Source organism: Anomalospiza imberbis, unplaced genomic scaffold (assembly GCF_031753505.1).
Source record: "Anomalospiza imberbis isolate Cuckoo-Finch-1a 21T00152 unplaced genomic scaffold, ASM3175350v1 scaffold_1118, whole genome shotgun sequence".
Taxonomy (NCBI): Eukaryota; Metazoa; Chordata; class Aves; order Passeriformes; family Viduidae; genus Anomalospiza; species Anomalospiza imberbis.
The window spans coordinates 227-27,909 of NW_027099510.1; the positions used below are offsets into that span (position 1 = coordinate 227).

General features: G+C 57.5%; 1 protein-coding gene across 1 annotated transcript; it reads left to right on the top strand.

Annotated features, from left to right (window-relative positions):
- The first annotated feature begins 734 nt into the window (after positions 1 to 734).
- LOC137465817 (polyunsaturated fatty acid lipoxygenase ALOX15B-like) lies at positions 735 to 22,335 on the top strand. Its single transcript, XM_068177843.1, is given in 17 exon segments — positions 735 to 778; positions 1,009 to 1,103; positions 1,832 to 1,913; positions 4,158 to 4,274; positions 5,871 to 5,974; positions 6,618 to 6,760; positions 6,762 to 6,791; positions 8,955 to 9,098; positions 12,685 to 12,876; positions 12,878 to 12,889; positions 14,780 to 14,866; positions 15,810 to 15,979; positions 16,927 to 17,048; positions 17,811 to 17,911; positions 21,002 to 21,172; positions 22,140 to 22,232; positions 22,234 to 22,335. Coding segments are annotated over 15 exon segments (1,641 nt in total). The 5' UTR covers positions 735 to 778; positions 1,009 to 1,103; positions 1,832 to 1,845; the 3' UTR covers positions 22,321 to 22,335.
- Positions 22,336 to 27,683: the final 5,348 nt, after the last annotated feature.

Sequence of the window (27,683 nt, forward strand, 5' to 3'; positions counted from 1 at the left end):
ACACTGGTGGCACAGGTGACACCGATGGCACAGGTGACACCGATGGCACAGGTGACACTGGTGGCACAGGTGACACCGATGGCACAGGTGACATCGGCACTGCCAGCGCAGGTGAGGGCAGGGACACTGCAGGTGACACCTGGGGTGGCACAGGTGACACTGATGGCACAGGTGACATCGGCACTGCCAGCGCAGGTGAGGGCAGGGACACTGCAGGTGACACCTGGGGTGGCACAGGTGACACCGATGGCACAGGTGACATCGGCACTGCCAGCGCGGGTGAGGGCAGGGACACTGCAGGTGACACTGGTGGCACAGGTGACACCGATGGCACAGGTGACATCGGCACTACCAGTGCAGGTGAGGGCAGGGACACTGCAGGTGACACCTGGGGTGGCACAGGTGACACCGATGGCACAGGTGACATCAGCACTGCCGCCGCAGGTGAGGGCAGGGGACACTGCAGGTGACACCTGGGGTGACACAGGTGACACCGATGGCACAGGTGACATCGGCACTGCTGCCGCAGGTGAGGGCAGGGACACTGCAGGTGACACCTGGGGTGGCACAGGTGACGCCAATGGCACAGGTGACATCGGCACTGCCGCCGCAGGTGAGGGCAGGGACACTGCAGGTGACAACTGTGGTGGCACAGGTGACACCGATGGCACAGGTGACATCGGCACTGCTGCCACAGGTGAGGGCAGGGACACTGCAGGTGACACTGGTGGCACAGGTGACACTGATGGCACAGGTGACATCGGCACTGCCAGCGCAGGTGAGGGCAGGGACATTGCAGGTGACACTGATGGCACAGGTGACACCTGTGGTGCCGTGGGGGATGTCACCACCTTCGAAAGTGACACCTGTGCCACTCTAGGTGATGTCACCACGTCAGGTCACACCTGTGACGTTACAGGTGATGTCACTCCACAGGTGACACCTGTGATGGCACCTGTGCCACTCTATGTGACGTCACCCCCTCAGGTGACACCTGTGTCCCCGCAGGTGACCCCGATGACGTCGCTCACCTGGCCCCTTCCACTTCCCCTGCTACCGCTGGCTCGAGGGCTACGGCACCTGGGAGCTGCCCGAGGGCACAGGTGGGCACACCTGGGGACACCTGGGGACACACCTGGGGACAGCTGGGGACACACCTGGGGACAGCTGGGGACAGCTGGGACACCTGGGGACACACCTGGGGACACACCTGGGGACACACCTGGGGACAGCTGGGGATACACTTGGGGCACCTGAGGACACACCTGGGACAGTTTGGGACACACCTGGAGGGGTGGGGACACACCTGGGGACAGCAGGGGACACACCTGGGACACCTGGGGACAGCAGGGGGACACACCTGGGCACACCTGAGGACACACTTCAGGGGGTGGGGACACACCTGGGGACAGCAGGGGATACACCTGGGACACCTGGGGACAGCTGGGACACCTGGGGACACACCTGGGACAGCTAGGGACAGCTGGGACACCACCTGGGGGTAACACCTGGGCACAACTGTGACACCTGGAGGCACACCTGGGACAGTTGGGGGACACACCTGGGGGGTGGGGACACACCTGGGGACAGCAGGGGAAACACCTGGGACACCTGGGGACAGCTGGGACACCTGGGGACACACCTGGGACAGCTGGGGACAGATGGGACACCACCTGGGGTAACACCTGGGCACAACTGTGACACCTGGGGGCACACCTGGGACAGTTGGGGACACACCTGGGGGGGTGGGGACACACCTGGGGACAGCAGGGGGAAACACCTGGGCGCACCTGGGACACGCCTGTGACACCTGTGACACCTGTCACCGCAGCCACCACGCCGGCCATGGAGCGACACCCGCGGCTGCAGCGGCAGCGCCGCCGACACCTGGTGCAGCAACGGCGGCGCTACAGGTGAGGCACAGGTGACACACCTGGGGAGGTGTGACACGTCCAGGTGTGTGTGTGTGACACATCCAGGTGTGTGTGTGTGACATCCCCAGGTGTGTGTATATGTGACACCCCAGGTGTGTGTGTGACACCCCCAGGTGTGTGTGTGTGACATCCCCAGGTGTGTGTGTGACACCCCAGGTGTGTGTGTGTGACACCCCCAGGTGTGTGTGTGTCACCCCCAGGTGTGTGTGTGTGACACCCCCAGGTGTGTGTGTGTCACCCCCAGGTGTGTGTGTGTGACACCCCCAGGTGTGTGTGTGTGACACCCCCAGGTGTGTGTGTGACATCCCCAGATGTGTGTGTGGGACATCCCCAGGTGTGTGTGTGTGACACATCCAGGTGTGTGTGTGACACCCCCAGGTGTGTGTGTGACACCCCCAGGTGTGTGTGTGACATCCCCAGATGTGTGTGTGGGACATCCCCAGGTGTGTGTGTGTGACATCCCCAGGTGTGTGTGTGTGACACCCCCAGGTGTGTGTGTGTGTGTGTGTGTGTGACATCCCCAGGTGTGTGTGTGTGACATCCCCAGGTGTGTGTGTGTGTGACACCCCCAGGTGTGTGTATATGTGACACCCCAGGTGTGTGTGTGTGTGACACCCCCGGGTGTGTGTGTGACACCCCCAGGTGTGTGTGTGTGACATCCCCAGGTGTGTGTGTGTGACACCCCCAGGTGTGTGTGTGTGTGTGTGTGTGTGACATCCCCAGGTGTGTGTGTGTGACATCCCCAGGTGTGTGTATATGTGACACCCCAGGTGTGTGTGTGTGTGACACCCCCGGGTGTGTGTGTGTGACATCCCCAGGTGTGTGTGTGACACCCCCCAGGTGTGTGTGTGACATCCCCAGGTGTGTGTGTGTGACACCCCCGGGTGTGTGTATATGTGACACCCCCAGGTGTGTGTGTGACATCCCCAGGTGTGTGTGTGACACCCCCAGGTGTGTGTGTGACATCCCCTGGTGTGTGTGTGTGACACCCCCAGGTGTGTGTGTGTGACATCCCCAGGTGTGTGTGTGACATCCCCAGGTGTGTGTGTGTGACACCCCAGGTGTGTGTGTGTGACATCCCCAGGTGTGTGTGTGTCACCCCCAGGTGTGTGTATGTGACATCCCCAGGTGTGTGTGTGTGACACCACCAGGTGTGTGTGTGTGACATCCCCAGGTGTGTGTGTGACACCCCCAGGTGTGTGTGTGTGACATCCCCAGGTGTGTGTGTGACATCCCCAGGTGTGTGTGTGTGACACCCCAGGTGTGTGTGTGTGACATCCCCAGGTGTGTGTGTGTGTGTGTGTGTGTGACATCCCCAGGTGTGTGTGTGTGACATCCCCAGGTGTGTGTGTGACACCCTCAGGTGTGTGTGTGTGACACCCCCAGGTGTGGGTGTGTGTGTGACACCCCCAGGTGTGTGTGTGTGACACCCCCAGGTGTGTGTGTGTGACACCCCCGGGTGTGTGTATATGTGACACCCCCAGGTGTGTGTGTGTGACATCCCCAGGTGTGTGTGTGACATCCCCAGGTGTGTGTGTGACACCCCCAGGTGTGTGTGTGTGTGTGACACCCCAGGTGTGTGTGTGGCACCCCCAGGTGCTGTCACCCTCTGTGTCCCCTCAGGTGTGTCCCAGGTGTGTCCCTGGTGTGTTCCAGGTGTGACCGTGTCCCTGTCCCCGGTGTGTCCCAGGTGTGTCCCAGGTGTCCAGGTGTGTCCCAGGTGTCCCCAGGTGTCCAGGTGTGACCGTGTCCCTGTCCCAGGTGTCCCCAGGTGTGACCGTTGTCCCTGTCCCAGGTGTCCCCAGGTGTGTCCCAGGTGTCCCCAGGTGTCCCAGATGTCCCAGGTGTGACCGTGTCCCTGTCCCAGGTGTCCCCAGGTGTCCCAGGTGTGACCGTTGTCCCTGTCCCAGGTGTCCCCAGATGTGACCGTGTCCCCTGTCCCAGGTGTCCCCAGGTGTGTCCCAGGTGTCCCCGGTGTCCAGGTGTGACCATGTCCCTGTCCCACGTGTCCCCAGGTGTCCCCAGGTGTCCCCGGGTGTCCCAGCTGTCCCAGGTGTGACCGTGTCCCTGTCCCAGGTGTCCCCAGATGTGTCCCAGGTGTCCCCGGTGTCCAGGTGTGACCGTGTCCCTGTCCCAGGTGTCCCCAGGTGTCCCCAGGTGTCCCCAGGTGTCCCAGGTGTCCCAGGTGTCCCAGGTGTGACCGTGTCCCTGTCCCCGTGCCAGGCTGGCCCCGTTTGCCCCCGGCCTGCCCTGGGCGCTGCCCCAGGGGACGCCGCTGGACCCCGACCTGAGCTACTCGCTGGCCAAGGCCTCGGCCTTCTACCTGCGGGGCAGCGCCGCGTGAGTGACCCCTGAGTGACCCCTGAGTGACCAGTGACCACTGAGTGACCACTGAGTGACCAGTGACCACTGACTGACCCCTGAGTGACCACTGACCCTCCCTGACCCACCCCGACCTGAGCTACTCGCTGGCCAAGGCCTCGGCCTTCTACCTGCGGGGCAGCGCCGCGTGAGTGACCCCTGAGTGACCACTGAGTGACCAGTGACCACTGAGTGACCAGTGACTGACCACTGAGTGACCAGTGACCACTGAGTGACCACTGAGTGACCACTGACCACTGACTGACCGCTGAGTGACCACTGACCCTCCCTAACCCACCCCGACCTGAGCTACTCGCTGGCCAAGGCCTCGGCCTTCTACCTGCGGGGCAGCGCCACGTGAGTGACCCCTGAGTGACCCCTGAGTGACCAGTGACCCCTGAGTGACCACTGAGTGACCAGTGACCACTGAGTGACCACTGAGTGACCCCTGAGTGACCCCTGAGTGACCAGTGACCACTGACTGACCGCTGAGTGACCGCTGAGTGACCACTGAGTGACCAGTGACTGACCAGTGACCCCTGAGTGACCCCTGAGTGACCACTGAGTGACCAGTGACTGACCAGTGACCCCTGAGTGACCCCTGACTGACCAGTGACCCCCGAGTGACCACTGACCGCTGACCCTCCCCTGACTGACCCCTCTCTGACCCCTGACCCCAAACCTGGCCCTGCACACGCCTTCCTTCCCCTGGCTGTCCCCAAACGTCCCCAATGTCCCCAAATCCCCAATGTCCCCAATGTCCCCAATGTCCCCAAACGTCCCCAAATCCCCAACAGCCCCCAATGTCCCTAAATCCTCCAGTGTCCCCAGTGTCCCCAATGTCCCCAATGTCCCCAAATCCCCAACGGCCCCAACGTCTCCAATGTCCCCAATGTCCCTAAATCCTCCAGTGTCCCCAGTGTCCCCAAATCCCCAATGTCCCCAGTGTCCCCAACGTCCCTAAATCCCCCCAATGTCTCCAATGTCCCCTAAGTTCCCAATGTCCCTAAATCCCCACAATGTCCCCAATGTCTCCCATGTCTCCAAATCCCCAAATGTCCCCAATCCCCAATGTTCCCACCCCCAATGTCCCCAATGTCCCCAATGTCCCTAAATCCCCCAATGCCCCCAAAATCCCCAGTGTCCCCAATGCCCCCCAATCCCCCCAATGTCCCCAATGTCCCCAAATCCCCCCAATGTCCCCAATGTCTCCAACATCCCCAATGTCCCCAAATGTCCCCAATGTCCCTAAATCCCCCAATGTCCCCAGTGTCCCCAATGTCCGCAATGTCCCCAACCCCTCAATGTCTCCAATGTCCCCAAATGTCCCCCAAATCCCCCCAATGTCCCCCAACGTCCCCAACGTCCCCCCATGTCCTCATTGTCCCCGATGTCCCCAATGTCCTCATTGTCCCCATTGTCCCCAATGTCCCCCATGTCCTCATTGTCCCCAATGTCCCCAATGTCCTCATTGTCCCCAATGTCCCCAATGTCCCCCCATGTCCTCTTTGTCCCCGATGTCCCCAATGTCCCCATTGTCCCCGATGTCCCCGATGTCCCCATTGCTGTCCCCAGGAACCTGGAGGCCAAGCTGCGGGGGTTCCTGGCCCGGCCCAGCTCGTGGCCCAGCGTGGAGGCCATGACCCGCGTGTTCCGCAGCTTCCACACGTCCGTCACCGGTGGGGGACACTGGGGACACCGGGGACACCGGGGATACTGGGGATTTGGGGACATTGGAGGGATTGGGGACATTGGGGGATTTGGGGACATTGGGGGATTTGGGGACATCAGGGACATTGGGCATATTGGGGACATTGGGGATGTGGGGACATTGGGGACATTTGGGGACATTGGGGGATTTGGGACATGGGGGACACTGGGGACACCAAGGGGGTTGGGGACATCAGGGACATTTGGGGGATTTGGGGTCTTCGGGACATTGGGGACAGCAGGGGAATGTTGGGGACATTGGGGACATTTGGGGATTTGGGGACACTGGGGACATTGGGAGATTTGGGGTCTTGGGGACATTGGGGACATTTGGGGATTTGGGGGACACTGGGGACATTGGGAGATTTGGGGACATTGGGGACATTGGGAGATTTGGGAGATTTGGGGACATTGGGGACACTGGGGACATTTGGGGATTTGGGGACATTTGGGGACATTATGGGGGACACTGGGGGGTCTGGAGGTTTTGAGGACTTGGGGTTCGGGGATCCCAAAACTTTGGGGTTACTGGGGGGGGATCCTGGGGAGTTTGGGGAGGGGGGTCTGGGGGGTGTCCCCAAATGTCCCCCAACGTCCCCGACGTCCCCGCAGAGTACGTGGTGCGGCACTGGCAGGAGGACGCGTTTTTCGGGGAGCAGTTCCTGAGCGGGGTGAACCCCGTCCTGCTGCGCCGCTGCCGCCGCCTGCCCCCCAACTTCCCCGTCAGCGAGCCCATGGTGGCCCCGAGCCTCGGCCCCCGGCACCTCCCTGCGCCGCGAGATGGAGGTGGGGCACCCCAAAAACCCAAAAAACACCCCAAAATCACCCCAAAATCCCTAAAAACCACCCCAAAATCACCTCAAAAACACCCCAGAAACCCCAAAATCACCCCAAAAACCCCAAACCAACACCCCCGTGGTGGCCCCGAGCCTCAGCGCCGGCATCTCCCTGCGCCGCGAGATGGAGGTGGGGCACCCCAAAAACAGGTTTCCCCCAGGATTTGGGGTTTTTTTCCCAGAATTTTGCGGTTTTCCCCCAGGATTTTGGGTTTTTTTCCCAGAATTTTGGGTTTTTCCCCAGGATTTTGGGTTTTCCCCCCAGGGTTTTGGGTTTTTTTTCCCCTGGGATTTTAGGTTTTTCCCAGGATTTGGGGGATCCCAGACCCGGGTACCCCCGGTTTTGGGGTTCCCCTGATTTTGGGGTTCCCCCCAGGCAGGGAACATCTACCTGGCCGATTATGGGGTGCTGGGATTTGGGGTTTTTCCCGGGATTAGGTTTTTTTTTCCCAGGATTTTGGGTTTTTTCCCAGGATTTTGGGGTTTTCCCCCAGGATTTGGAGTTTTCTCCCCTGGGATTTTAGGTTTTTACCAGGATTTGGGGGATCTCAGACCCAGGTACCCCCGGTTTTTGGGGATCCCCTGATTTTGGGGTTCCCCCCAGGCAGGGAACATCCATCTGGCCGATTATGGGGTGCTGGGATTTGGGGTTTTTCCCGGGATTTCGTTTTTTTTTCCCAGGATTTGGGGGTTTTTCCCCAGGATTTTGGGTTTTCCCCCAGGGTTTTGGGTTTTTTTCCCCCTGGGATTTTAGGTTTTTCCCAGGATTTGGGGGATCCCAGACCCGGGTACCCCCGGTTTTGGGGTTCCCCTGATTTTGGGGTTCCCCCCAGGCGGGTAACATCTACCTGGCCGATCATGGGGTGCTGGGATTTGGGGTTTTTCCCGGGATTTGGTTTTTTTTTTTCCCCAGGATTTTGGGTTTTCCCCCAGGATTTGGGGTTTTCTCCCTGGGATTTTAGGTTTTTCCCAGGATTTGGGGGATCCCAGACCCGGGTACCCCCGGTTTTGGGGTTCCCCTGATTTTGGGGTTCCCCCCAGGCAGGGAACATCTACCTGGCCGATTATGGGGTGCTGGGATTTGGGGTTTTTCCCCGGGATTAGGTTTTTTTTTCCCAGGATTTTGGGTTTTTTCCCAGGATTTTGGGTTTTTTTCCCCAGGATTTGGGGTTTTTCCCCCCTGGGATTGTAGGTTTTTCCCAGGATTTGGGGGATCCCAGTCCCGGGTACCCCCGGTTTTTGGGGTTCCCCTGATTTTGGGGTTCCCCCCAGGCAGGGAACATCTACCTGGCCGATTATGGGGTGCTGGGATCTGGGGTTTTTTCCCAGAATTTTGGGGTTTTCCCCCAGGATTTGGGGTTTTCCTCCCTGGGATTTTAGATTTTTCCCAGGATTTGGGGGATCCCAGACCCGGGTACCCCCGGTTTTTGGGGTTCCCCTGATTTTGGGGTTCCCCCCAGGCAGGGATCATCCACCTGGCCGATTATGGGGTGTTGGGATTTGGGATTTTTCCCAGAATTTTGGGGTTTTTCCCCCCTGGGATTTTTGGTTTTTTTCCCCCAGGATTTGGGGTTTTCCCCCTGGGATTTTAGATTTTTACCAGGATTTGGGGGGATCCCAGACCCGGGTACCCCCGGTTTTTGGGGATCCCCTGATTTTGGGGTTCCCCTCAGGCAGGGAACATCTACCTGGCCGATTATGGGTTGCTGGGATTTGGGGTTTTTCCCAGAATTTTGGGTTTTTTTCCCAGGATTTTGGGGTTTTCCCCCAGGATTTGGGGTTTTCCCCCCTGGGATTTTAGATTTTTACCGGGATTTGGGGGATCTCAGACCCGGGTACCCCCGGGTTTTTGGGGATCCCCTGATTTTGGGGTTCCCCTCAGGCAGGGAACATCTACCTGGCCAATTATGGGGTGCTGGGATTTGGGGTTTTTCCCGGGATTTGGTTTTTTTTTTCACAGGATTTTGGGTTTTTTCCCCAGGATTTTGGGGTTTTCCCCCCAGGATTTGGGGTTTTCCCCCTGGGATTTTAGATTTTTACCAGGATTTGGGGGATCCCAGACCCGGGGTACCCCCGGTTTTTGGGGATCCCCTGATTTTGGGGTTCCCCTCAGGCAGGGAACATCTACCTGGCCGATTATGGGGTGCTGCAGGGGCTCCCCACCGCCCTCATCGACGGCCGCCCCACCTTCGTGGCCGCCCCGCTCTGCCTGCTGCACCAGCGCCCCGACGGGGACCTGCTGCCCCTCGCCATCCAGGTGGGACCCCCGACCCCAAAACCCCCAAAAACGGACCCCAAAACCCTGAAAACTGAGCCCAAAAACCCTGAAAACTGAGCCCCAAAACCCCAAAACCCCTGAAAACTGAGCCCAAAAACCCCAAAACCCCTGAAAACTGAGCCCAAAACCCCCAAAAACCCTGAAAACTGAGCCCAAAAACCCTGAAAACTGAGCCCAAAAACCCCAAAAATTGACCCCAAAATCCCAACCGGGGTCCCAAAACCCAAAAGGGACCCCAAAAACCCTGAAAACTGAGCCCAAAAACCCCAAAAATGGACCCCAAAAACCCAACCGGGGTCCCAAAACCCAAAAGGGACCCCAAAAACCCTGAAAACTGAGCCCAAAAACCCCAAAAATGGACCCCAAAAAACCCAACCGGGGGTCCCAAAACCCAAAAGGGACCCCAAAAACCCTGAAAACTGAGCCCAAAAACCCCAATAACGGAGCTCAAAAATCCCCCATAGGCCCCAGAAACGGAGCCCAAAAACCCACCTGGGCCCCCAAAACCCAAAAGGGACCCCAAAAGCCCCAAAAACAGACACCAAAAACCCCAAAAAATCCTGAAAACGGAGCCCAAAACCCCAAAAACGGACCCCAAAACCCTGAAAACTGAGCCCAAAAACCCCAAAACCCTGAAAACTGAGCCCAAAAACCCCGAAAACGGAGCTCAAAAACCCCAAAAAATGGACCCCAAAAACCCAACCGGGGTCCCAAAACCCAAAAGGGACCCCAAAATCCCCAAAAACTGAACCCAAAAACCCACCCGGCCCCCAAAAAACCCCAAAAATGGAGCCCAAAAACTGACCTGCACCCCAAAACCTGAGAACTGGACCCCAAAAACCCCAAAAATGGACCCCAAAAATCCACCTGGGCCCTGTAACCCAAAATCTGGACCACAAAAACCCCAAAAACTGAGCCCAAAACCCAAAATCTGAACCATAAAAACCCCAAAAATGGAGCCCAAAACCCAAAATCTGAACCATAAAAACCCCAAAAATGGAGCCCAAAACCCAAAATCTGAACCATAAAAACCCCAAAACTGGACCCAAAAAACCCACCCCGGCCCCAAAAACCCCAAAAACGTTCCCCAAAAACCCAGCTGGGCCCCAAAACAAAAAAGGGACCCTAAAAACCCCAAAACGTACCCCAAAAATAGACCCCAAAAACCCCAAAAATGGAGCCAAAGACCCCAAAAATGGAGCCCAAAGAGCCCAAAAACTGAGACCAAAATGCAAAATCTGAACCACAAAAACCCCAAAAATGGACCCCAAAAACCCACCCGGGCCCCAAACCCCAAAATGGACCCCAGTAACCCCAAAAGAGACCCCAAAAACCCACCCGGGCCCCAAAACCCAAAAGGGACCCCAAAAACCCCAAAAATGGACCCCAAAAACCAAAAGGGACCCCAAAAACCCCAAAAACGGAACCCAAAAACCCACCCGGGCCCCAAAAACCCAAAAGGGACCCCCAAAAACCCCCAAAAATGGACCCCAAAAACCCCAAAAATGGAGCCCAACTACCCCAAAAAGGGACCCCAAAAACCCCAAAAGGGACCCCAAAACCCACCCAGACCCCAAAGATGATCCCGCTGACCTTTTTTGGGGTTCCTCTGTCCCTTTTGGGGTCCCCTGATCTTTTTTGGGGTCCCCTGACCCTTTTTAGGGTCCCCTGATGGTTTTTGGGGTCCCCTGACCCTTTTGGGGTCCCCTGATGGTTTTTGGGGTCCTCTGACCCTTTTTGGGGTTCCCCTGACCTTTTTTGGGGTTCCCCTGACCTTTTTTGGGGTCCCCTGATGGTTTTTGGGGTTCCCCTGATGTTTTTTGGGGTCCCCTGACCCTTTTTGGGGTCCCCTGATGTTTTTTGGGGTCCCCCTGACCCTTTTTGGGGTCCCCTGATGGTTTTTGGGGTCCCCTGACCCTTTTTGGGGTCCCCTGATCTTTTTTGGGGTCCCCTGACCCTTTTGGGGTCCCCTGATGGTTTTTGGGGTCCCCTGACCCTTTTTGGGGTCCCTTTGAACCTTTTGGGGTCCCTGTGGCTGTTCGGGGGTGCCCCTTTTGGATTCCCCTGCTGGATTTTGGGGTGTCATGCCGGGTTTTGGGGGTTCCCTAACGGATTTTGGGTTCCCCTGAGGGATCTTAGGGGTTCCCCTGATGGATTTTGGGATCCCTTGGCAGGTTTTGGGGTTCCCCTGACAGATCTTGGGGTTCCCTGACGGGTTTGGGTTCCCCTGATAGATTTTGGGGTTCCCCTGATCTTTTTGGGATCCCCTGATGGATTTTGGGGTCCCCTGATGGATTTTGGGGTTCCCTGACCATTTTGGGTTCTCCTGACCCTTTTGGGGTCCCCTGATGGATTTTGGGTTTCCCTGATGGATTTTGGGGTTCCCTGCCGGGTTTCAGGGTTCCCCTGATGGATTTTGGGTTCCCCTGATGGATTTTGGGGTTCCCCTGACGGGTTTTTGGGTTCCCCTGATCCTTTTGGGATCCCCTGATGGGTTTTGGGGTTCCCCTGACAGATCTTGGGGTTCACTGATGGGTTTTGGGATCCCCTGATGGATTTTGGGGTCCCCTGACAGATTTTGGGTTCCCCTGATGGATTTTGGGGTTCCCCTCTGGGTTTTGCGTTCCCCTGATGGGTTTTGAGGTTCCCTGATGGATTTTGGGGTTCCCCGATGGGTTTTGGGGTCCCCTGCCGGGTTTTGGGGTTCCCTGACGGGTTTTGGGGGTGCCCTGATGGATTTTGAGTTCCCCTGATGGATTTTGGGTGCCCTGATGGGTTTTGGGTTCCCCTGATGGATTTTGGGGTTCCCCTCTGGGTTTTGCGTTCCCCTGATGGATTTTGAGGTTCCCTGATGGGTTTTGGGGTTCCCTGATGGGGTTTGGGGTCCCCTGCCGGGTTTTGGGGTTCCCTGCCGGGTTTTGGGGTGCCCTGCCGGGTTTTGGGGTGCCCTGATGGATTTTGAGTTCCCCTGATGGATTTTGGGTGCCCTGATGGGTTTTGGGGTTCCCTGATGGATTTTGAGTTCCCCTGTTGGATTTTGGGGTCCCCTGCCGGGTTTTGGGGTTCCCTGACGGGTTTTGGGGTTCCCTGATGGATTTTGAGTTCCCCTGAGGGGTTTTGGGGTGCCCTGACGGGTTTTGGGGTTCCTGACGGGTTTTGGGGTGCCCAGCTGTCGCAGGAGCCGGGCCCCGGCGCCCCGGTGTTGGTGCCGCAGGACCCGCCGTGGCTCTGGGCTCCCCTCACCCTTTTGGGGTTCCCTGATGGATTTGGGGTTCCCTGATGGATTTTGGGGTTCCTGATGGATTTTGGGGTTCCTGATGGATTTTGAGTTCCCCTGTTGGATTTTGGGGTTCCCTGACGGGTTTTGGGGTTCCTGACGGGTTTTGGGGTGCCCAGCTGTCGCAGGAGCCGGGCCCCGGCGCCCCGGTGTTGGTGCCGCAGGACCCGCCGTGGCTCTGGGCTCCCCTCACCCTTTTGGGGTTCCCTGATGGATTTTGGGGTTTCTGATGGATTTTGGGGTTCCTGACGGGTTTTGGGGTGCCCTGACGGGTTTTGGGGTGCCCAGCTGTCGCAGGAGCCGGGCCCCGGCGCCCCGGTGTTCGTGCCGCAGGACCCGCCGTGGCTCTGGGCGCTGGCCAAGGCCTGGGTGCGCAGCGCCGAGTTCCACGTGCACGAGGGGCTGACGCACCTGCTGCGGGCTCACCTGCTGGGAGAGGTGTTCGCCCTGGCCACGCTACGGCAGCTGCCTCCCCAGCACCCCCCTCTTCAAGGTGAGCCCCCCAAAAAAATCCCGGCCCGAAACGCCAAATCCCCTAAAAAAAATCCCAAATCCCCCCAAAAAAAGCCCAAAACCCCAAAAAAAATCCTGGCCCGAAACATCAAATTCCCCAAAAAAATCCCAAACCCCAAAAAAATCCCGGCCTGAAACACCAAATCCCCCCAAAAAAATTCCAAATCCCCCCAAAAAATCCCAAACCCCAAAAAAATCCCGGCCCGAAACATCAAATCCCCCCAAAAAAATTCCAAATCCCCCCCAAAAAAGCCCAAATCCCAAAAAAATCCCGTCTCATAATGCCAAATCACCCTAAAAAAATCCCAAATCCCCCAAAAAGAAACCCAAAACCCCAAAAAATCCTGGCCCAAAACACCAAATACCCCAAAAAAAATTCCAAATCCCCCAAAAAAATCCTAACCCAAAACATCAAAACCCCCAAAAAAGCCCAAATCCCAAAAAAATCTTGGCCCGAAACACCAAATCCCCCCCAAGAAAAATCCCAAATCCCCCAAAAAAGCCCAAAACCCAAAAAAATCCCGGCCCGAAACATCAAATCCCCCCAAAAAAAATCCCAAATCCCCCAAAAAAGCCCAAATCCCCCCCAAAAAAAATCCCAAACCCCAAAAAAAACCCGGCCCAAAACACCAAATCCCCCCAAAAAAAGCCCAAAACCAAAAAAAATCCCAGCCCGAAACACCAAATCTCCTAAAAAATCCCACCCCAAAAAACACCAAAAAAAATCCCATCCCAAAACCCCAAACCCCAAAAAATCCCATCCCAAAACCCCGTATCCCAACAATCCCAGCCCAAAAAACCCCAAATTGCAAAAAATCCCATCCCAAACCCCAAAATATCCCATCCCAAAACCCTGTATCCCAAAAATCCCATCTCAAAAAACCCCAAACCCCAAAAAAATCCCATCCCAAAACCCCAAACCCCAAAAAATCCCATCCCAAAACCCAAATGCCTAAAAAATCCCATCCAAAAACCCAAACCCCAAAAAAATCCCATCCCAAAACCCCAAATCCCAAAAAACTCCCAATCCCAAAAAATCCCTGCCCAAAACCCCAAATCCCAAAAAAATCCCATCCCAAAACCCCAAATCCCAAAAAAATCCCATCCCAAAAAAACCCCAAACCCCAAAAATTCCATCCCAAAAAAATCCCAAAAATCCCTGCCCCAAAACCCCGAAAAATCCCATCCCAAAACCCCAAAACCCCAAAAAATCCCGGTGCCCCCCCCCGGTTCCCGGTGCCCCCCCCCCCGGTTCCCGGTGCCCCCTCCCCATTTCCCGGTACCCCCCCTGGTTCCCGGTGCCCCCTCCCCATCTCCCGGTGCCCCCCCCCCCGGTTCCCGGTGCCCCCCTCCCCATTTCCCGGTACCCACCCAGTTCCCGGTGCCCCCTCCCCATCTCACAGTGCCCCCTCCATGTCCCGGTGCCCCCTCCCCAGTTCCCGGTGCCCCCCCGGTTCCCGGTGCCCTCTCCCCGATCTCTCTGACCCCCCCCCATGCCCCCTGTGCCCCACACCCGGTTCCCGGTGCCCCCTCCCCAGTTCCCGGTGCCCCCCTCGTTTCCCGGTGCCCCCCTCGGTTCCCGGTGCCCCCCCCCGGTTCCCGGTGCCCCCTGTCTGACCCACCCCGTGCCCCCCAGTTCCCGGTGCCCCCTCCCCATCTCCCGGTGCCCCCCCTGGTTCCCGGTGCCCCCTCCCCAGTTCCCGGTGCCCCCCCAGTTTCCGGTGCCCCCTCCCCATTTCCCGGTGCCCCCCTGGTTCCTGATGCCCCCTCCCCATGTCCCCGTGCCCCCCCCGGTTCCCGGTGCCCCCCCGGTTCCTGGTGCCCACCTCGGTTCCCGGTGCCCCCCGTCTGACCCCCCGTGCCCCCCCAGCTGCTGGTGCCCCACACCCGGTTCACGGTGCAGATCGGGGCCCTCGCCCGGCGCTTCCTGCTCAACCCCGGGGGGGTCTTCGACCGGGTGAGGGGGGGGGCACCGGGTGGGGTCGGGGGGCTTCGACCGGGTGAGGGGGGGGCACCAGGGGGACACCGGGGGGGGGCACCGGGTGGGGTCTGGGGGCTTCCATAGGGCAAGGGGGGCACTGGGGGTGTCTGGGGGCACCGGGGGGCACCGGGGGGGTCTGGGGGCTTTGACCGGGTGAGGGGGGGGTACCGGGATGGCACCGGGTGGGGTCTAGGGGCACCGGGGGGCACCGGGGGGGGGGTCTGTGGGCTTTGACCGGGTGAGGGGGGGGCACCGGGGGGGCACTGGGGGGGTCTGGGGGCTTCCATGGGGCAAGGGGGGCACCGGGGGGGGCACCGGGGGGGTCTGGGGGCACCGGGGGGGGCACCGGGGGGGCCTGGGGGGGTCTGGGGGGGTCTGGGGGCTTCCGTGGGGTCGGTAAAGGGTGGGGGGGTTCCGGGGGGGTTCCCAGAGGGATTCGGGCGTTTGGGGCTGGGGGGTTTGGGCGGAAATTCGGGGATTTGGGGGGTTTGGGTGAGAATTACCGGGATTTGGGGTGGCACCGCCGTGTCCCCAATGTCCCCTCGGTGTCCCCTCGGTGTCCCCAGGCGGTGGCGCTGGGCCGGCGGGGGCTGCTGGCACCGGTGGGGCAGAATTTGGGTGGAAATTTGAGGATTTGGGTAGAAATTGTGGGATTTGGGTCGGCATTGTGGGATTTTGGGGGGATTCGGGGTGGCCCTGCCGTGTCCCCTCGATGTCCCCTCGATGTCCCCAATGTCCCCTCGTGTCCCCAGGCGGTGGCGCTGGGCCGGCGGGGGCTGCTGGCACCGGTGGGGCAGAATTTTGGGTGGAAATTTGGGGATTTGGGTCGGCATTGTGGGATTTTGGGGGGATTCGGGGTGGCACTGCCGTGTCCCCTCAATGTCCCCTCGATGTCCCCAATGTCCCCTCGTGTCCCCAGGCGGTGGCGCTGGGCCGGCGGGGGCTGCTGGCGCTGGTGGCGCGGGGGCTGCGGGCGCTGCGCTGGCGCTCGCTGGTGCTGCCGCGGGACCTGCGGCACCGCGGGGTGGCGGCCACCAAGCGCCACCACTTCGGCTGCGATGCCACCAAGGTGTGGCGGGCCATCCGCAGGTGGGGACGCCTGGGGACACCTGGGGACACCTGGGGACACCCGGGAGCCCTGAGCCATCCTCCCCCTCCCCCTTCTCCCCCGATGTCACCTCAATGTCCCCAGATTTGTCACGGGGGTGGTGGCCCTGTGGTACCCCCGGGGATGCCAAATGTCCCCAAATGTCCCCAGTGTCCCCAATGATGTCCCCAATGTCCGCAATGTCCCCAGTGATGTCCCCAATGATGTCCCCAATGTCCCCAATGATGTCTCCAATGATGTCCCCAATGTCCCCAATGTCTGCAATGTCCCCAATGATGTCCCCAATGTCCCCAATGATGTCTCCAATGATGTCCCCAATGTCCCCAATGTCTGCAATGTCCCCAATGATGTCCCCAGTGTCCCCAGTGTCCCCAATGTCCCTGTTGATGTCCCCAGTGTCCCCAGTGTCCCCAATGTCCCCAGTGTCCCCAATGTCCCCGTTGATGTCCCCAGGTTTGTCACCCAGCTCCTGGCTCTCTATTACCCCATTGTCCCCAATGTCCCCGATGTCCCCATTGTCCCCGTTGATGTCCCCAATGTCCCCTGTCTGTCCCCTGTCTGTCCCCATTGATGTCCCCGTTGATGTCCCCGATGTCCCCTGGCTGTCCCCAGGTTTGTCACCAAGCTCCTGGCTCTCTATTACCCCAGTGTCCCCGATGTCCCCAGTGTCCCCAATGTCCCCAATGTCCCCATTGTCCCCAATGTCCCCGATGTCCCCGATGTCCCCATTGTCCCCGTTGATGTCCCCGATGTCCCCTGGCTGTCCCCAGGTTTGTCACCCAGCTCCTGGCTCTCTATTACCCCCATGTCCCCGATGTCCCCAGTGTCCCAAATGTCACCAATGTCCCCAATGTCCCCAATGTCCCTAATGTCCCCAATGTCCCCGATGTCCCTGTTGATGTCCCCGATGTCCCCTGGCTGTCCCCAGGTTTGTCACCCAGCTCCTGGCTCTCTATTACCCGTCTGACGCCGCTGTCCAGGAGGACCCCGAGCTCCAGGCCTGGGTGGGCGAGATCTTCAGGAGGGGCTTCCTGGGCAGGAGGCGCTCAGGTGGGCACGGGGGGGCACAGGTGACCCCTCAGGTGGGCACAGGTGGGCACAGGTGACCCCTCAGGTGGGCACAGGTGGGTACAGGTGACCCCTCAGGTGGGCATGGGGGGACACAGGTGGGCACAGGTGAGCTCAGATGGGCACAGGTGACCTCAGGTGACCCCAGGTGGTCACAGGTGACCCCTCAGGTGAGCTCAGGTGGGCACAGGTGACCCCAGGTGGTCACAGGTGACCCCTCAGGTGACCCCAGGTGGTCACAGGTGACCCCTCAGGTGGTCACAGGTGACCCCTCAGGTGACCCCAGGTGGTCACAGGTGACCCCTCAGGTGAGCTCAGGTGGGCACAGGTGAGCTCAGGTGGTCACAGGTGACCCCTCAGGTGACCCCAGGTGGTCACAGGTGACCCCTCAGGTGGTCACAGGTGACCCCTCAGGTGACCCCAGGTGGTCACAGGTGATCCCTCAGGTGGTCACAGGTGTCCCCTCTAGTGAGCTCAGGTGGGCACAGGTGAGCTCAGGTGGGCACAGGTGACCCCAGGTGGGCATAGGTGACCCCTCAGGTGGGCACAGGTGGGCACAGGTGAGCTCACGTGGGCACAGGTGGTCACAGGTGACCCCTCAGGTGGGCACAGGTGGTCACAGGTGAGCTCAGGTGGGCACAGGTGGGCACAGGTGACCCCTCAGGTGGGCACAGGTGGGCACAGGTGACCCCTCAGGTGGGCACAGGTGACCCCGTCTGACCCCCGTGCCCCTCTTGCCCCCAGGGGTGCCCTCCCGCCTGGACACCGTGCGTGGCCTCGTCACCTTCGTCACCACAGTCATCTACACCTGCTCCGCCCACCACGCGGCCACCAACAGCGGCCAGGTGACCACTGACCCTCACTGACCCCCACTGACCCCTACAGTGACCACTGACCCCCACTGACCACTGACCCCCACTGACCACTGACCCCTCACTGACCACTGACCCCCAGTGACCACTGACTGCAGACCCCTCACTGACCACTGACCCCCACTGACCCCCACAGTGACCACTGACCCCTCACTGACCACTGACCACTGACCCTCACTGACCACTGACCCCCCCACTGACCACTGACCCCTCACTGACCACTGACCCTCACTGACCCCTGACCCCCACTGACCCCCAGTGACCACTGACCCCTCACTGACCACTGACCCTCACTGACCACTGACCCTCACTGACCACTGACCCCCAGTGACCACTGACCACTGACCCCTCACTGACCACTGACCCCCACTGATCCCCAGTGACCACTGACCACTGACCCCTCACTGACCACTGACCCCCACTGGCCACTGACCCCCAGTGACCACTGACCCCTCACTGACCACTGACCACTGACCCCCCCACTGACCACTGACCCCCACTGGCCACTGACCCCTCACTGACCACTGACCGCTGACCCCCCCACTGACCACTGACCCCCACTGGCCACTGACCCCTCACTGACCACTGACCCCCACTGACCACTGACTGCAGACCCCCCCACTGACCACTGACCCCCACTGGCCACTGACCCCTCACTGACCACTGACCCCCACTGACCACTGACTGCAGACCCCCAGTGACCACTGACCACTGAACCCCCAATGACCACTGACCACTGACCCCCACTGACCACTGACCCCTCACTGACCACTGACCCCCACTGACCACTGACCCCTCACCGATCACTGAACACTGACCCCTCACTGACCACTGACCCCCACTGACCCCCACTGACCACTGACCCTCACTGACCACTGACCCCTCACTGACCACTGACCACTGACCCCCACTGACCACTGACCCTCACTGACCACTGACCCTCACTGACCCCTGACCCCCACTGACCCCCAGTGACCACTGACCACTGACCCACACTGATCCCCAGTGACCACTGACCACTGACCCCTCACTGACCACTGACCCCCAGTGACCACTGTCCCCCACTGACCACTGACCTCTGAGCCCCAGTGACCACTGACCACTGAACCCCCAATGACCACTGACCACTGAACCCCCAATGACCACTGACCACTGACCCCCACTGACCACTGACCCCTCACTGACCACTGACCACTGACCCCCACTGACCGCTGACCACTGACCCCCAGTGACCACTGACCACTGACCCCCACTGACCACTGACCCCTCACTGACCACTGACCACTGACCCCCACTGACCGCTGACCGCTGCCCCCGGGGCTGTTTTGGGGCACTGGGGGGATTTGGGGGGGTCTCGGGGGGTCTCGGGTGCTCCTGGGGGGTCCCTGGGATTTTGGGGTCTCTCCCCCCCAATTTTTGGGGTCGCTCTCCCATTTTTGGAGTCTCTTCCATTTTTGGGGTCTCTCCTATTTTTGGGGTCTCTCCCCCATTTTGGGGTCTCCCTCCCCCATTTTTGGGGTCTCTCCTATTTTTGGGGTCCTTCTCTGAAACTTCTGGGGTCTCTCTCCCCCATTTTTGGGGTTTCTCCCCCACATTTTTGGGGTCTGTCCCCCCATTTTTAGGGTCCCTCCCCATTTTTGGGGTCTCTCCCTCCAATTTGGGGTCTTCCCCATTTTTGGGGTCTCTCTCCCCCATTTTTGGGGTCTTTCCCCCATGTTCGGGGTCTCTCCCATTTTTGGGGTCTCTCTCTGGCACGTTTGGGGTTTCCCCCCCCCATTTTTGGGGTTTCTCCCCCACATTTTTGGGGTCTCTCCCTCCAATTTGGGGTCTCCCCCCATTTTTGGGGTCTCTCTCCCCCCATTTTGGGATCTCTCACTCCCATTTTTGGGGTCTCTCCCCCAATTTGGGGTCTCCCTCCCCCATTTTTGGGGTCTCTCCTATTTTTGGGGTCCTTCTCTGAAACTTCTGGTGTCTCTCTCCCCCATTTTTGGAGTTTCTCCCTCACATTTTTGGGGTCTATTCCCCCATTTTTAGGGTCCCCCCCCCATTTTTGGGGTCTCTCCCTCCAATTTGGGGTCTTCCCCATTTTTGGGGTCTCCCCCATTTTTGGCATCTCCCTCCCCCATTTTTGGGGTCTCTCCCATTTTTGGGGTCTCTCTCTGGCACGTTTGGGGTTTCCCCCCCCATTTTTGGGGTTTCTCCCCCACATTTTTGGGGTCTCTCCCTCCAATTTGGGGTCTCCCCGATTTTTGGGGTCTCTCTCCCCCATTTTGGGATCTCTCACTCCCATTTTTGGGGTCTCTCTCTGGCACGTTTGGGGTTTCCCCCCCCATTTTTGGGGTTTCTCCCCCACATTTTTGGGGTCTCTCCCTCCAATTTGGGGTCTCCCCCATTTTTGGGGTCTTTCTCCCCCATTTTGGGATCTCTCACTCCCATTTTTGGGGTCTCTCCCCCAATTTGGGGTCTCCCTCCCCCATTTTTGGGGTCTCTCCTATTTTTGGGGTCCTTCTCTGAAACTTCTGGTGTCTCTCTCCCCCATTTTTGGAGTTTCTCCCTCACATTTTTGGGGTCTATTCCCCCATTTTTAGGGTCCCCCCCCATTTTTGGGGTCTCTCCCTCCAATTTGGAGTCTTCCCCATTTTTGGGGTCTCCCCCATTTTTGGCGTCCCCCTCCCCCATTTTTGGGGTCTCTCTCTGGCACGTTTGGGGTCTCCCCCCGCCATTTTTGGGGTTTCTCCCCCACATTTTTAGGGTCTTCCCCATTTTTGGGGTCTCTCTCCCCCATTTTTGGGGTCTCTCTCCCATTTTGGGCTTTCTCACTCCCATTTTTGGGGTCTTTCCCCCCAATTTGGCGTCTCCCTCCCCCATTTTTGGGGTCTCTCCCATTTTTGGGGTCTCTCTCTGGCACGTTTGGGGTCTCCCCCCCCATTTTTGCTGTCTCTCTCTGACACTTTTGGGGTCTCCCCCATATTTGGGGTCTCTCCCCCCGTTTTTGGGGTCTCTCTCTGACACTATTGGGGTCTCTCCCCCGTTTTTGGGGTCTCTCTCCGTTTTTGGGGTCAGTTTGAGCTGTCGGCCTTCCCCCCGAACGCCCCCGCTGCCATGCGGGAGCCCCCGCCCCGCTCCAAGGCCGCGCTGTCCGAGCAGGAATTCCTGGCGGCGCTGCCGGCCATGAACACCACGGCCACGGTGCTGGCCGTGCTCTGGGTGCTGAGGAACGAGCCCATGGACATGGTGAGACCCCCCACCCAAATTAACTGACCCCCCCTGAGACCCCCACCCAAATTCACTGACCCCAAACCCAACCCAACCCAACCCAACCCAACCCAACCCAAACCCAACCCAAACCCAACCCAACCCAGCCCCGGCCGTGCTCTGGGTGCTGAGGAACGAGCCCATGGACATGGTGAGACCCCCACCCAAAATAACTGACACCCCCTGAGACCGCCACCCAAATTTACTGACCCCAAACCCACCCAAATCCAACCCAACCCAACTCAACCCAACCCAACTCAACCCAACCCAACTCAACCCAACCCAACTCAACCCAACCCGACCCAACTCAAACCCAACCCAACCCAACTCAAACCCAACCCAACCCAACTCAAACCCAACTCAACCCAACCCAACCCAACTCAAACCCAACCCAACTCAAACCCAACCCAACTCAACCCAACCCAACCCAACCCAACTCAAACCCAACCCAACCCAACTCAACCCAACCCAACCCAACCCAACTCAACCCAACCCAACCCAACTCAAACCCAACCCAACCCAACCCAACCCAACTCAAACCCAACCCAACCCAACTCAAACCCAACCCAACCCAACCCAACCCAACCCAACTCAACCCAACCCAACCCAACTCAAACCCAACCCAACCCAACCCAACCCAACTCAACCCAACCCAACCCAACTCAAACCCAACCCAACCCAACCCAACCCAAACCCAACCCAACCCAACCCAAACCCAACCCGACCCGACCCCAAATAACCCAACCCAAAATAACCCCCCGTACTCCCAGTACTCCCAGTACCTGCAGTGCCCCCAGTACTCCCAGTGCTCCCAGTGCTCCCAGTAACCCCAGTACCGCCATTGCCTCCAGTGCTCCCAGTGCTCCCAGTAACCCCAGTACCCGCAGTACCCCCATTACCCCCAGTGCTCCCAGTGCTCCCAGTAACCCCAGTTCCCCTCTTGCAGCGCCCCCTGGGGCACTACCCCGACCGTCACTTCACCGAGAGCGCCCCCCGGCGCCTGATCCGGCGCTTCCGGCGCCGCCTGCGCCGCATCTCCCCGGGAGATCCGGGCCCGGAACGCGGGGCTGGAGCGGCCCTACACCTACCTGGACCCCGAGAACATTGAGAACAGCGTGGCCATCTGAAACACCCCAAAAACACCCCAAAATACCCCAAAAATATCCCAAAAAAATAACCCAAAATACCCCAAAAATATCCTAAAATATCCCAAAATAACCCAAAATACCCCAAAAATATCCCAAAATAACCCAAAATACCCCAAAAATATCCCAAAATAACCCAAAATACCCCAAAAATATCCCAAAATAAATAGCCCAAAATAACTCAAAATACCCCAAAAAGATCCCAAAATATCCCAAAATACCCCAAAATCACCCCAAAAGAGCCCAAAATATTCCAAAGTATCCCAAAATAACCCCAAATATCCCAAAATATCCTAAAATACCCCAAAAATCCCAAAATCACCCCAAAATAGCCCAAAATAGCCCTAAATATTCCAAAAATTGCCCCAAATATCCCCAAAATATCCTAAAATACCCCAAATTATCCCAAAATCACCCCAAAATAGCCCAAAATACCCCAAAATATCCCAAAATGTCCCAAAATCACCCCAAAATAGCCCAAAATATTCCAAAAATTGCCCCAAATATCCCCAAAATATCCTAAAATACCCCAAAATCACCCCAAAATAGCCCTAAATATTCCAAAGTAAGCCAAAATAGCCCCAAATATCCCCAAAATATCCTAAAATACCCCAAAATACCTCAAAATATCCCAAAATCACCCCAAAATATCCCAAAATAACCCAAAGTATCCCAAAATAGCCCCAAATATCCCCAAAATATCCTAAAATACCCCAAAATACCTCAAAATATCCCAAAATCACCCCAAAATAGCCCAAAATATTCCAAAAATAGCCCCAAATATCCTAAAATACCCCAAAATACCCCAAAATACCCCAAAATCGCCCAAAAATAGCTGGGCTGTTACTGGTCTGTACTGGGAATGTTACTGGTCTATACTGGAGTGTTACTGGTCTATACTGGGAGCTTTTACTGGTCTATACTGGGAGCTGTTACTGGTTTATACTGGAGCTGTTACTGGTTTATACTGGGAGCCATGACTGGTCTGTACTGGGAGCTGTTACTGGTCTATGCTGGAGCTGTTACTGGTCTATACTGGAGTGTTACTGGTTTATACTGGAGCTGTTACTGGTTTATACTGGAGTGTTACTGGTTTATACTGGAGTGTCACTGGTCTATACTGGAGTGTTACTGGTCTGTACTGGAGTGTTACTGGTCTATACTGGAGTGTTACTGGTTTATACTGGGAATGTTACTGGTTTATACTGGAGCTGTTACTGGTCTATACTGGAGTGGTACTGGTCTGTACTGGGAATGTTACTGGTCTGTACTGGGAATGTTACTGGTCTATACTGGAGTGTTACTGGTTTATACTGGAGTGTTACTGGTCTATACTGGAGTGTTACTGGTTTATACTGGAGTGTCACTGGTCTATACTGGAGCTGTTACTGGTTTATACTGGGGCTGTTACTGGTCTGTACTGGGAGCTGTTACTGGTTTATACTGGGAATGTTACTGGTCTATACTGGGAGCTGTTACTGGTTTATACTGGGAGCCATGACTGGTCTGTACTGGAGCTGTTACTGGTCTATGCTGGAGCTGTTACTGGTTTATACTGGAGTGTCACTGGTCTATACTGGAGTGTCACTGGTCTATGCTGGAGCTGTTACTGGTCTATACTGGGAGCTGTTACTGGTTTATACTGGAGCTGTTACTGGTTTATACTGGGAGCCATGACTGGTCTGTACTGGGAGCTGTTACTGGTCTATGCTGGAGCTGTTACTGGTTTATACTGGAGTGTTACTGGTTTATACTGGAGTGTTTCTGGTTTATACTGGAGTGTCACTGGTCTGTACTGGAGTGTTACTGGTTTATACTGGAGCTGTTACTGGTTTATACTGGAGTGTTACTGGTCTGTACTGGAGTGTTTCTGGTTTATACTGGAGTGTCACTGGTCTATACTGGAGTGTCACTGGTCTATGCTGGAGCTGTTACTGGTTTATACTGGAGCTGTTACTGGTTTATACTGGAGTGTCACTGGTCTGTACTGGAGTGTTACTGGTTTATACTGGAGCTGTTACTGGTTTATACTGGAGTGTTACTGGTTTATACTGGAGTGTTACTGGTCTGTACTGGAGTGTTACTGGTTTATACTGGAGTGTCACTGGTCTATACTGGAGTGTTACTGGTTTATACTGGAGCTGTTACTGGTCTGTACTGGAGTGTTACTGGTTTATACTGGAGCCTTACTGGTGTCAATAAAGGTGTCGCTGGAGCAGTGTCTGTGTGGGGGAAGGGCACTGGGCATACTGGGCATACTGGTCTGTACTGGGCAGAGGTGGGACACACCCAGGGAAGGAACTGGGGTGAACTGGGATGGAACTGGGATGAACTGGGATGGAACTGGGATGGAACTGGGGTGAACTGGGATGGAATTGGGGTGAACTGGGATGGAACTGGGGTAGAACTGGGGGTAACTGGGATGGAACTGGGATGGAACAGGGATGGAATTGGGGTGAACTGGGAAGGAACTGGGGTTAACTGGGATGAACTGGGATGGAACTGGGGCAGGGCCCAGTCCCAGTGTCGCAACTGGGGTGGAACTGGAATGAAACTGGGATGAACTGGAATGCAAGTGGGGCACGGCCCAGTCCCAGTGTCGCAACTGGGATGAACTGGGATGAACTGGGATGAACTGGGATGGAATAAGTGGGGGGCAGGCCCAGTGGGCAAACTGGGATGAACTGGGATGGAACTGGGGTTAAGTGGGATGAACTGGGATGGAGCTGGGGTGAACTGGGATGAACTGGGATGGAACTGGGGTGAACTGGGATGGAACTGGGATGCAACTGGGTTGGAACTGGGGTTAACTGGGATGAACTGGGATGGAACTGGGGGTAACTGGGTTGGAACTGGGGTTAATTGGGATGAACTGGGATGGAACAGGGATGAACTGGGATGGAACGGGGATGAACTGGGATGGAACTGGGGTTAACTGGGATGAACTGGGATGGAACTGGGGGTAACTGGGTTGGAACTGGGGTTAACTGGGATGAACTGGGATGGAACTGGGGTGGACTGGGGTTAACTGGGATGGAGCTGGGGTTAACTGGGATGAACTGGGATGGAACTGGGGTGGACTGGGGTTAACTGGGATGGAGCTGGGGTTAACTGGGATGGAGCTGGGATGGAACTGGGGCAGGGCCCAGTCCCAGTGTCGCAACTGGGGTGGAACTGGGATGCAACTGGGATGAACTGGGAGGGAACTGGGATGAACTGGAATGCAAGTGGGGCACGGCCCAGTCCCAGTGTCGCAACTGGGATGAACTGGGATGAACTGGGGTGAACTGGGATGGAATGGGTGGGGGGCAGGCCCAGTGGGCAAACTGGGATGAAGTGGGATGGACTGGGGTTAACTGGGATGAACTGGAATGGAGCTGGGGTGAACTGGGATGAACTGGGATGGAACTGGGGTGAACTGGGATGGAACTGGGATGCAACTGGGGTGAACTGGGGTGGAACTGGGGTTAAGTGGGATGAAGTGGGATGGAACTGGGTGTAACTGGGATGAACTGGGGTTAACTGGGACAGAGCTGGAATGCAAGTGGGGCAGGGCCCAGTCCCAGTGTCGCAACTGGGGTGGAACTGGAATGAAACTGGGATGAACTGGGATGGAACTGGGGTGGAACTGGAATGCAAGTGGGGCACGGCCCAGTCCCAGTGTCGCAACTGGGATGAACTGGGATGAACTGGGATGGAACTGGGATGGAATAAGTGGGGGGCAGGCCCAGTGGGCAAACTGGGATGGAACTGGGGTTAACTGGGATGAACTGGGATGAACTGGGATGAACTGGGGTGGAACTGGGGTTAAGTGGGATGAAGTGGGATGGAACTGGGTGTAACTGGGATGAACTGGGGTTAACTGGGACGGAGCTGGGATGGAACTGGGGCAGGGCCCAGTCCCAGTGTTGCAACTGGGGTGGAACTGGAATGAAACTGGGATGAACTGGGATGGAACTGGGGTGGAACTGGAATGCAAGTGGGGCACGGCCCAGTCCCAGTGTCGCAACTGGGATGAACTGGGATGAACTGGGATGGAACTGGGATGGAATAAGTGGGGGGCAGGCCCAGTGGGCAAACTGGGATGGAACTGGGGTTAACTGGGATGGTCTGGGGTTAACTGCGGTGGAACTGGGATGAACTGGGATGGAACTGGGATGAACTGGGATGGAACTGGGATGAACTGGGGGTAACTGGGTTGGAACTGGGGTGAACTGGGATGAACTGAGATGGAACTGAGGGTAACTGGGATGAACTGGGATGGAACTGGGGGTAACTGGGATGAACTGGGGTTAACTGGGATGGAGCTGGGATGGAACTGGGGCAGGGCCCAGTCCCAGTGTCGCAACTGGGGTGGAACTGGGATGCAACTGGGATGAACTGGGAGGGAACTGGAATGCAACTGGGATGAACTGGAATGCAAGTGGGGCACGGCCCAGTCCCAGTGTCGCAACTGGGATGAACTGGGATGAACTGGGATGAACTGGGATGGAATAAGTGGGGGGCAGGCCCAGTGGGCAAACTGGGATGAACTGGGATGAAACTGGGTGAAACTGGGGTTAACTGGAATGGAACTGGGGTTAACTGGGATGAACTGGGATGGAACTGGGGTTAAGTGGGATGAACTGGGATGGAACTGGGGGTAACTGGGATGAACTGGAATAGAACTGGGGTTAACTGGAATTTAACTGGGGTTAACTGGGATGAACTGGGATGGAACTGGGTGTAACTGGGATGAACTGGAATGGAACTGGGGTTAACTGGGATGACGTGGGATGGAACTGGGGTTAACTGGGAATGAACTAGGATTAACTGGGATGAACTGGGATGGAACTGGGGTGGGGGCCCAGTCCCAGTGTTGTAACTGGGGTGAACTGGGTTGGAACTGGAATGCAACTGGGATGAACTGGGATGGAACTGGGGTGGAACTGGGATGGAATGGGTGGGGGGCAGCCCCAGTGGGCAGACTGGGATAAACTGGGGTTAACTGGGATGGACTGGGGTGAACTGGGGTGGAACTGTGATGGAACTGGGGGTAACTGGGATGAACTGGGATGGAACTGGGGTTAACTGGGATGAAACTGGGATGGAACTGGGGTGGGGGCCCAGTCCCAGTGTCGTAACTGGGGTGGACTGGGATGGACTGGGATAAACTGGAATGCAAGTGGGGCACGGCCCAGTCCCAGTGTTGCAACTGGGATGAACTGGGATGAACTGGGATGGAACTGGGATGGAACTGGGATGGAATGAGTGGGGGGCAGACCCAGTGGTTGAACTGGGATGAACTGGGGTTAACTGGGATGAGCTGTGGTGAGGCCGAACCCCAGTGGCACAACTGGGATGAA